Raw genomic sequence first — 10,844 nt, 5'->3', positions numbered from 1 at the left:
TGAACCTTTGATCCCTTTGTGCCAGCTGTGTCTGAAAGTGGAGGGAATGACAGGAAGCTCCCATTTCATCCTCAGGATGCGTGGACATCTCTTGGGATGCATCCCTGTTTCTGGAGCCAGCTTGACAGGTCCAGGTGTGGTTGGGATGTGCTGCCAAGGCTGATCCAGTGTCAGCTCCGATCACAACAGCTGCCCACACTCTGGATTACGGCATGTGGGGTGGGATGGCTGCTCTCCTCACTCGGGCTCTGGGCTCCAGCTGCTACAGCAAGCTCAGAATTCACACCTGGTTCACTTCAGCTGCTGCACAGGGCAGGATTTTGGCATGGGCCCTCTCCCACAGGGAGCTGTGGCTGCTCACTCTCTGGGGTCACAACACTTCTTTCCATGGTCCATGGGGATTGCCTGAAGTGTTGCCCAGTGCAGGTCTGGAATGAGGCACGTGCAAAGTGGGAAGAGGAGGGGTGGAGAGGGGAATCACACTGGAGCCAGCACCAGCCCTTCTGAATCACAGAATCATTTAGGTTGGGATCATCAAGTCCAATGATTTCCTTGGCACTGCCAAGGCCACCATGGACTGTGTCCCCAAGTGCCACATCCACACATTTCTTGGACACTTCCAGGGATGACGACTCCACCCCTGCCCTGGGCAGCTGTGCCAGGGCTGGACAACCCTTTCCAGTAAGGAATTCCCCCCAATTTCCAACATAAACCTGTCACAATTTGAGGCCATTTCCTCTCATTCTGTAACCCATAACCTGGGAGAAGAGTCAGACCTCATCTGGCTCCAACCTCTCGGGTTTCCTGCAGTCGGGATGACCCTGAGAGTCTTTTTTTCCCAGCCCGGCAGCTGAAGAAAGAGTTGGAGTTATTCAGCCCGTGTTCACAAGGTTGTTTATTATCTAATATCTAAAATATTTTCTTCCTGAGCCGCAGAGGTCTGGTCTGCAGGTCTGCCAAGTGCACACTGCCCTGGGTTGGTGTTGTCTTATTATACTAAAAATGATGTGTACTTTACTTACAATTATTTTCCAATACCTATCACCTATGTTAGACAGTCTACTTCTACTCTAAACCAATCCAAATATGCTAACATCACCCAGAAGATGGAGACTAGGAAGAAGAAGGAAGAATGGCAGGACAATGCCTAAATTTCTCCATCTTGTCTCCTAGACCCCCATAGTAAAATTCTTCAAAATCCCACCTTTCACCCTGTGACAACTGCTATTGTGCTACTTAAACTTTTGTGACTTATAATTCTTCATACAAAGTTGCTAATTTGCTCCATGGGTTAAGATTGAATTCCCAAGTGTCTTTGGCTTCCTGCCAGGGGCCCATGTCACCCCGGGCACCCCTCTGGGTCTTCTGACACCAACCTTTCCAGTCTCCTTTGGGAATTCCCTCCCCTCTCCCCTGCTTTTAAAATACTGGTAATCGCACCATTTTTTAATGTTCACCGTAATTAATTCCTGCAGGAGACAGAATTCTCCATCCAAGTCAGATTTTTATGCAGGTTTATAAAAAGGGGGAAATCAGCTGGAAATCTGGTTGAATTTCTTCAGGAAATGTAGACAATGATTAAAATTAATAAAAAAAATGGCACAGAAGGAAGATCTGAGATACCAATTTGGCATTTCCTGGTGTAAGGTGAGGGAGGGGATTTTGGTAGGGAAAAGTGGATTTCTCAGCTGTTTTCCTGAAAAACACTGTGTTTCCAGGTGAGAAAAGTCTCTTTGAGCATCCAAAGTCTTGTCCACCTTGAGATACTCCAGCTGTTTTAATAACCTCCAGCTACAAACCCCTAATTTAGGGAATTTATGAGGCACTTTCCAAATGGAGCCAGGATTGCACAGCCCTGACCACAGAACCTCTTTGTGATGGATTCTCAGCCTGGCTTCATCCAGCTCCTTTGGGAGGAAGAGAATCCTGCCAGGTGAAGTCCAGCTCCTCCTAAAGTCATGTAAGGGTCAAAGAGGAGGTTCTTCCCATGGGGATGTGGTTCCAGAGGTGGTTTTAGAGGAACCACATCTGGTGACTTTTCAAGAAATTAATCCAGGCTGGAGCCTCCAAGTGGTGCTGCCGGCAGTGGGGTTTGGTTCCCGAATGCTTTTCCATATGCCCATAGCCACTGAATGTTTGAAAGGTGGAGTCTGGCACAGAGATGGGGAGAGGGGTGGATCCTCCCTGTGAGAAGCAGAAGTTGCTCCTGGGATATTCTGGGAAAGAGAGAACAGGAATGTGAAGCAAAGGGTGCAGCAGGTACTCCTGGTGATGCAGTGAAGGGAGGTCAGACACCCCCAAGGACCATCAAGGTCTTGTGCCCCTTGAAATACCAAAAGAGGTGGGGAAATATGGGAGAGCATGAGCTGTGGGGATGAGCAGAGGTAACTGTAATTACGGATGGAGGTTAATGAGATAAGGAGATCCGTCAGCAAAGCTCATGAGTCAGGCAGGATTTGGGGAATTTCACAACTGCCCCACTAGTGTTGGTGTTTATCTGACCTCTCTGGGCAGCCATTAATTGCTGCCTGATGAACCAAACCCAATAACAACATTAGAGACCTGCTAATTACTACGGAATGGAGATGAGCTCCTCCAGAACGTATAAAGGAGAACTTCCATACTCCTCTAAAGTAGCTGAGGATCCTTCATTCTCATTTCTCCTCCTGTTTCACCACTTCCTCCACCGGCTCTCCCACCTGGAAGTGCTGCCATGAGACGATATTTCTCCGGATATGGGAACGGAAGTTTCAGTTCTTCTTCTGCTCACTGCGGGACCTTGGGTGGTGGAGATGGGAGATTCGGAGGGTTTGGGCATGGGTATGGCAGCAGGAGCCTCCACAACTTTGGAGGGTTCAGGAATGTCTATACTGGTGGAGGCTACGGAGGAGAAGGAGTAAGATATGGGAGATGCCTTGGGTTTGGTGGCTGGAGACAACCTGAGACAGGCTTTGGTGGAAGAGGATATTTCGTGGGAAGTTTTCAAAGTGGTAAAACAGGGCTTGGTGGCACCTACAGAGGAGGTTCAGGCAGGGAGGTAGTCAGAGGAGGTCTTGGTGTAGGGGAACAAGGGGCTGGACAGGGATTGGGACAGGCTGGAATTCTCCGAGGCATTGAGGAAGTCCATGTCAACACCAACTTGCTGAGGCCAATACGGCTCCAGGTGGACCCCGAGTTCCAGCGAGTGTGCTCAGATGAGAGGGAGCAGATCAAAGCTCTCAACAACAAATTTGCATCATTCATCGAGAAGGTGAGTCCTGGTTTCTGTGCTGTTATCTGGGAAGGGGGAAGTGTAAGGCAAGTGTGAGTCATGGGGACACCTTCATGTTCCATCTTTTCCCCACAAAAATCCCAGCATTGGCTGAATTCCCACAGGCTGTTGTGAAGCTCACAATGGGTCCCTGTGAACACCGCTGGGTAAATCACTTTTTGCCTTGGGGTAAAAGTCTTGAAGTTGTCTTTTGTGGCAGGACAATAAACTGCTGAGATGTCACTGGCACATAGACTCACTCCTCTTTGGAAGAAAGGGGTTTCTGGGAATATATATTCCTATGTTCTGGTGCCTGGAGGTTGTTGATGCCAGCAGGAAAAATGGGTGAGGCACTTGGACATCTTGATGAGTTGATATTTGTTTCTCAGGCAAAGCCAAACTTTGCAAGAACAGGCTGATTTAGTGCCTCTCCTTGCAGGGGTTTGCACTCACCAGAAATTGCAAGTGAATTCAATTTCTCTGATTTATTAAAAAATCACTTATTGGTTTGGAACCCCTGCCCTCTACTAGGTGGTCCATCTTCAGCTTTTTCATTACTTTCCATCTCTCCAGTTTTGTCTTCTCTCCTGCTTCTACTCAAACCAGCCATGAAAGCTTTTCCAACTCACTGGTATCTGGAAGGTGTCTCTGTCTCTGCTTCTCTCTTTTGCATGTGGGGACTTCAGGGTTTCCTATTTCACTGGACAGAAGGTGCTGGTTACACTGAGGAGGTTTAGGATTCCATAGTCCTGAAAAATTAGCATGTCTGTGACTCTTCTTTCCCTTCTAAACTTTTGGGTATCCAGCTTATCACCTGGTCAATATTATAAAATCGTGGAATGATTTGGGCTGGAAGGGGCCTTAAAGCTCATCCAGTTCCTGCCATGGGCAGGGACACCTTCCACTGTCCCAGGGAGCTCCAAGCCCTGTCCAACCTGGCCTTGGATACTTCCAGGAAAGGAGCATCCCCTGGGAAATCCATTCCAGGGCCTCACCACCCTGTCTGGGAGGAATTTCTTCCCAATATTGCACCTATCCCTGCCCTCTTGTCTTTTCTCTCCAGGCTCTTGTCCCCAGTCCCTCTCCAGGTCTCCTGGAGCCCCTTTAGGAACTGGAAGGGGCTCCAGGGTCTCTTTTCCCTTCTCCTCTCCAGGTGAGCACCCTCAGCTCTCCCAGCCCATCTCCATGGCAGAGATGCCAACTGGAGACATGCAGCCCCTCTGGATCTGCTTCCCCTTCCAGGTTCAATGTCTGGAGCGGCAGAATCAGGCACTCTTGGCCAAGTGGGAACTTCTGCAGCAGCAAAGCTCTGGCCCTGAGGAGAGAAGAAACATCAACAACTTCTTCCAGTCCTACATCACCAACCTGCAGCGGCAGCTCGAGACACTCCAGAGCCAGAAGGAGCAGCTGGATCCCGAAGCCTACAACATGCTCCAGCTTGTTGAGGATTACAAAAACAGGTGAATAGTCACAAATCTGGGAAAACAGGTGCTGGGATTTTCCCAGGTGATGCTCATATGCCCTTGGATTGCAAAGCTCAGCTTTGCATCTGCAGGAGTTTGAAGTTTCTTAGCTCTGCACTGCTGCAGGTGCATTATGGGGCTTGACTTTGATGCTGGAAGAGTTTGGTAAGGGTTGAAATCCCAAAAATGAGAGGAAAACCAAAGTTTGCAATGATCTCTCCCATCCTTTTTCCTTCCCAGACTCCCCCTTTTCTTTCTCCCCCCTAGCAGTGAGTGACCCAGGATTCCACTCACAGGGCCCTGGTGGGAAGGGACAGAGCTGAACTTGGGGTCAGGTTGGGAAGAGTTGTCACCTTTTCTGGTTTACATAATTTATGTCCACCCACAGCTCTGAAAAATGGAAAGTTTAGTTCAGAATTACTAAATTTTGAAGTGATCTGTATTGACCCGATTTTTTGGGCTGTTTAGTGCATCTTTTTGCAGAGGGTTTGCACTTGCCAGAAATTGCAATTAAAGTAAAATGAAAACTCAACGCATTCAGCCTTTGAGTGATTATGTTGTTTACTTGTCCACCTGACTTAACAACTAATATCAATAATTAAGGGTAATTGATATATTAATTAAATTTATTAATTAATAATAGATAACAGATAGATAATATATTATAGATAATAGATAATAATCTACCTCCTTTTGTCCTGCAGATTCGAGGATGAGATCAACAAACGCACGTCCAAGGAGGAGGAGTTTGTGGAGCTTAAAAAGGTGAATTGACCTGAGATCCCGAGTAAATCAAAGCCTTAGAAATAAAACAATATCTGGGTGGTTGCCAAGGTTCTCAAAAGCTGAAGTTTTTGCTGAGTTTGTCTAATTTTAACCAAACTAACTGAAAGCCACAACAAGACTGAGGAGGGATTATTTCCTCTAGAGAATGAATTGGTCCTTTGTAGGACAAATATCTAAAAAGTGCTGGTTTTCCCGTATTTACTCAATCCCAGTCCAGGTGGAATATTGTTATTAAGTTAAATAATGTCTGTAGATGGTTTAGAAAACTAAAACTATCTGTGAAGATAAAATTTAGGCAACTTTTTACTAGAAGTATGAATAAAAATTGTGTTTTCCCATTTCTCATGTTCTCCAGGAACAGATTTTTTGCTGTAGCTGTGGTACTCATTTCCCAGCCAATTTTTTAATCTTAAATGCTTTCCTTTTGTTCCCCTTGCTTTTCAAATGAAATCTGAGATCTCTAGGCCATTATTTGATTCCAGGAATGAAGGCTTTACGGAAATATCCCAAGAATTGCACTTCAGTGTAGCATTTGGGTCAACAAAATGCAAATATTACAATATTTTGGGGTTTTTTTTTTACAGGAACTGGATAGTGCCTACATGGGAAAAATGGAGTTTGATGTCCGAGTGGATATCCTGAGGCAGGAGCTGGAGTTCCTCCGGTGTTTATATGAAGCTGTGAGTGATTCAAATCTTACCCTCAGGTCTTGAAGGACACACCTTCTGGAGATTCCCAGAAATTTTGCTTGGGTGGGATTTTTTGGCTTTGAGAGTTAATTATCCTTGGCCTTTTGTGAGTGAAAAGGGGACTGGTGTGTCCTGAAGGCTAGAAGACCTTGCAAATTACAAGTGGTGGGGGTACAGTGGTACCTGAGGGCTGCAGGTGGAGAAATTCCAGTGGAAAATTGGCCACAAGGTCCCATTTTTTCCTCATAAAGACCTGGACTGACCACAAGGACTGTTAAAATCCCTAATCTGGTTTTCCCTGCAGGAGCTGTCCCAGCTGCAAACGGTTGCTGGGAACGTTGATGTTATTCTGTCCATGGACAACCACAGGGACCTGAACATGGATGGAATCATTGAGGAGGTCAGGCAGGAATACGAGGGGATAGCCCACAGGAGCACGGCTGAAGTGGATGCCATGTACCGGGGCAGGGTGAGTGCACGCCAGGGAAACAGGAACACAAATTTCCTCATTGGAAAAGAAACCAAAAATGTCTTGTGTCCTCTTCCCATCAGTACCAGGACCTGCAGAACATGTGGGTGAGTCAACGAGAGCAGCTGAGGAACAGTCACCAGGAAATCCAGGAACTTGCCAGGCAAATCCAAAGACTCCAACCAGAAATTGAAATCGCAAGGAAAAGGGTAAAGCTGATATTTTCCACCAGGACTAATGGTTTAAGCCCCTTTTCTGTGGGATCTCAGTGCAGTATATAGCAGCCAGTTGTTTGGAGGCAAACTTAGGGATGGAGTTTTCTCTTCCAATTGAAGCAGATTTATATTTTTTTATCTATATTGGGTTTTAGTTGTGTTAGTTTACCCAGTCCAATGTATTTTTGCTCTTCTGTCACTGAGGAAAGCATTTTGATTTCCAAGGAATGCCAGGAGGGTGTGAAAATTATGGGATTTGGGGGTTTTCCTGTGCTGGGATAGGAGTTGGATTTGATGATTCCTGTGGTTCCCTCCTGCAATGGATATTCCACGATTCTCTTATAAAATCCTCCCCACAGATGGGACATGGTCACATTCCCTTTGTTCCCTCTGCAGAATTCCAGCCTCCAGGACTCCATTAAAGATGCTGAGCACCGTGGGAGCTCGGCCGTCAGGGACGGCCAGGAAAAGCTAGAGGAGCTGGAAAATGCTCTCCAACAGGCCAAGGATGACCTTTCTCAGCTTGTCCACGATTACCAGGAGCTCCTGAATGTGAAGCTGGGCCTGGACATTGAGATTGCCATGTATCGATCACTCCTTGAGGAGGAGGAGAACAGGTGGGGGCAAAATCCACCCTGGGTGAAGCACCCAGACAAAGCAGCATGTCCATGGATCTGTCACTAGAATCTCTGGGATGCACTGGGCCTGGGACGAGTCACCTTTCTGCAGATCATTGATAAAGACCAACCTGAATTTTAATTCTGATTTTATTGGCTGCCTTACTTCAGTGTCACTTTTCCTCCACAGGATCCAGGAAGGATCACCAGCCACGATCTGTGAGTATCCCAATTTTCTCAGGTTTTTTTTACAGGAAACTGTTCCTACTTTGTGGTCTTGACACCATTGGAACAAACTGTCCCAGTTCCCATCCAAATTCAGGAAAGGTTGCAAAGGGGAGTTTGGGAACACACATTAATGTAACAAGTGGCTTTAGAATTATTGGCTAATTCCTAATAAATTTGGAGGAAATGGGAAACACCACATTTAACCCATAGGTCTATTTGATGCAGGGCCCAAGGGAAGGAAATAAAAACTAGTCCTAAAATTTGTGTGAAAGATAAGGAAGCTGAAGGAGAGAGAAACACAGGCTTGGCCTTTGTAAAGGATAGGCTGCACTGAGTGTTCATGGGTGAAATAAGACATAAATGATGTTAAAAAAAAAAAAGCTAAAACACCAGAAAAATGAGAAAATGTTCCATATATTAATGTCTACTAAGGGAGATTCTTGTTGGCCCCTTCAAAGATAAGTCCATGATCACCAGGGTAGGAAGGATGATGTTTAAATCAGCCCTGCTCAGAATTTTCTGAGGTAAAAAGGATAAATTGAATGTAATTTCCATTTCTTCCAGGTGTCATTGACCACAATGCCAGAATTTCTGGAGTTTTTGGAGGCATAAAGAATGTGAAGGGGAGAATGAGTTCTGATGGTACCAGTGGGAGCAGAACAAAGGGGCCAGTCACTGGAGGGGGAAAAGGTGGAAGCTCTGCAGGGGGTGGATCCAGCTTAGGTGGGGGTGGGTCTATCTCTGGCGGTGGAAAAGGCACAGGCTGTGGAGGAGGAGGAAGCTCAGGCAGTGGAGGCTCCATGTCCAAGGGTGGCAGCAGCTCTGGAGGGTGGGGGTCTAGCTCTGGTGGTGGTGGTTCCATTTCTGGAGGTGGAAAAGGCTCAGGATCTGGAGGAGGAGGAAGCTCAGGCAGTGGAGGCTCCATGTCCAAGGGTGGCAGCAGCTCTGGAGGGTGGGGGTCTAGCTCTGGTGGTGGTGGTTCCATTTCTGGAGGTGGGAAAGGCTCAGGATCTGGAGGAGGAGGAAGCTCAGGCAGTGGAGGCTCCATGTCCAAGGGCGGCAGCAGCTCTGGAGGGTGGGGGTCTTGCAGTGGTGGTGGTGGTTCCATTTCTGGAGGTGGGAAAGGCTCAGGATCAGGAGGAGGAGGAAGCTCAGGCAGTGGAGGCTCCATATGTGGAGGAGGAGGAAGCTCAGGTAGTGGAGGCTCCATGTCCAAGGGTGGCAGCAGCTCTGGAGGGTGGGGGTCTAGCTCTGGTGGTGGTAGTGGTTCCATTTCTGGAGGTGGGAAAGGCTCAGGATCTGGAGGAGGAGGAAGCTCAGGCAGTGGAGGCTCCATGTCCAAGGGTGGCAGCAGCTCTGGAGGGTGGGGGTCTAGCTCTGGTGGTGGTGGTTCAATTTCAGGAGGTGGGAAAGGCTCAGGATCTGGAGGAGGAGGAAGTTCAGGCAGTGGAGGTTCCATCTGTGGAGGAGGAGGAAGTTCAGGCAGTGGAGGATCCATGTCCCGAGGTGGCCAGAGCTCCGGTGGTTATGGATCAGGGTCTGGCAGTGGCAGATGCAGCCCCCAAAGTGGGGGCATGAGCTCTGGAGGTGGGAGTAGCTCTGGCAGAAGAGGATCTATATCTGGAGGTGGCCAGAGCTCTGGTGGTTATGGATCTGGCTCCAGTAGTGGAAGATGCAGCCCCCAAAGTGGGGGCATGAGCTCTGGAGGTGGGAGTAGCTCTGGCAGGAGAGGTTCCATGTCCGGAGGTGGTCAGAGTTCTGGTGCTTATGGATCAGGATCTGGGAGTGGCAGATGCAGCTCCCACGGTGGTGGGATGAGCTCTGGAGGTGGGAGTAGCTCTGGCAGGAGAGGTTCCATGTCCGGAGGTGGTCAGAGTTCTGGTGCTTATGGATCAGGATCTGGGAGTGGGAGATGCAGCTCCCACGGTGGTGGGATGAGCTCTGGAGGTGGGAGCAGCTGTGGCAGAAGAGGCTCCATGTCTGGAGGTGGCCAGAGCTCCGGTGGCTATGGATCTGGCTCTGGGAGCGGCAGATGCAGCTCCCACAGTGGGGGCATGAGTTCTGGAGGTGGGAGCAGCTGGAGAGGCTCCATCTCTGGTGGTGGGGAAGGAGGAGGAAGCTCAGTCAGTGGTGGATCCAGTTATGGCAGTGGTGGGTGCATTGGTGGAGGAGAAGGAGGTTCAGGGTACGGAGGGAGCTCAGGATATGGGGGAGTCTCTGGATATGATGGAGGCTCGGGGTATGGAGTAGAAAGCTCAGGCAGGAGAGGCTCAATCTCTGGAGGAGGAGGAAGCTCCACCTCTGGAGTTTGGGGATCGAGCTCTGCTGGCTCCTGCATGTCTGGGAGTGGGGGAGAAGGTGGTTGGGATTGCTCTGGAGGAGACGGTTGTTATGGTGGAGGGACCTGTGGAGATGGGACACCCAGCTGCAGAGATGAGATTGAGGAATGCAGGTCTGGAGGAGAGTGGTCTTCTCCAAGCCCAGGTTACTGGTCTGCCTATGGAAGTGGCTCAGGTTCCCCTGGAGATGCTGCCCACAAGTAAAATTTGGATGGAAATTCTCACCAGTGGAACGGGATGAAGCTGTCTCCCCTCATTGTCAGGGGAAATGGGACTTTCCTGCTGATACCACTGGTCTGGACGGGCTGTGCATCATCCTGAGCTCCCCCTGCACAACTGTCCCTGGACTGTCCAGGGATCTCACTCCTCTGCTGGATGCTGATATTGTGATGGTGTCCCTTCCTTGGGCTTTCTCAGAGCTTTTAATCTCAGTCTGTGTGGAACTTTTATCTTTGGCAACTAAAAGCTTGAAACCCTGTCTGGTGTGTTTGTTTTGGTCTGGGGAAGGGCAGGACTCTGATGTCTCTGATGAGATGTTTGATAGAACTTTCCATATAAATGAAGTCATGGAAATCTGATCCAACCACAGGAAAAAGCTCCTGGAAAAAGTGAAAAAGTGGAAGAAGGTGGCTGGAAAAGAATTACAAATGCAGATACTCTGCTGCAAAAATGGGGTTTAGGGCCAAGTCCTTTATGTCTGTTCTGACTAGTCAGCCAGGACACATGGCTATACCTCAGATCTATTGTTCCCTCCAGGAGTCACTCATTAAATATCTTGGGGGCAGATC

At 48.5% G+C, this 10,844-nt stretch overlaps 1 protein-coding gene across 1 annotated transcript; it reads left to right on the top strand.

Annotated features, from left to right (window-relative positions):
- Window positions 1-2,735: 2,735 nt before the first annotated feature.
- LOC120500620 (keratin, type II cytoskeletal 8-like) lies at window positions 2,736-9,295 on the top strand. Its single transcript, XM_039705754.1, has 8 exons — window positions 2,736-2,820; window positions 3,111-3,250; window positions 4,493-4,710; window positions 5,418-5,478; window positions 6,084-6,179; window positions 6,493-6,657; window positions 7,269-7,489; window positions 8,527-9,295. Exons 1-8 carry the CDS (start codon window positions 2,736-2,738, stop codon window positions 9,293-9,295), a joined length of 1,755 nt encoding a protein of 584 aa, XP_039561688.1.
- Window positions 9,296-10,844: the final 1,549 nt, after the last annotated feature.

The sequence above is a fragment of the Passer montanus genome, unplaced genomic scaffold (assembly GCF_014805655.1).
Source record: "Passer montanus isolate IOZ18808 unplaced genomic scaffold, ASM1480565v1 scaffold183, whole genome shotgun sequence".
Lineage (NCBI taxonomy): Eukaryota > Metazoa > Chordata > Aves > Passeriformes > Passeridae > Passer > Passer montanus.
The sequence above is the reverse complement of the archived record's forward strand: the minus strand, read 5'-3'. Positions and strand labels throughout refer to the sequence as shown.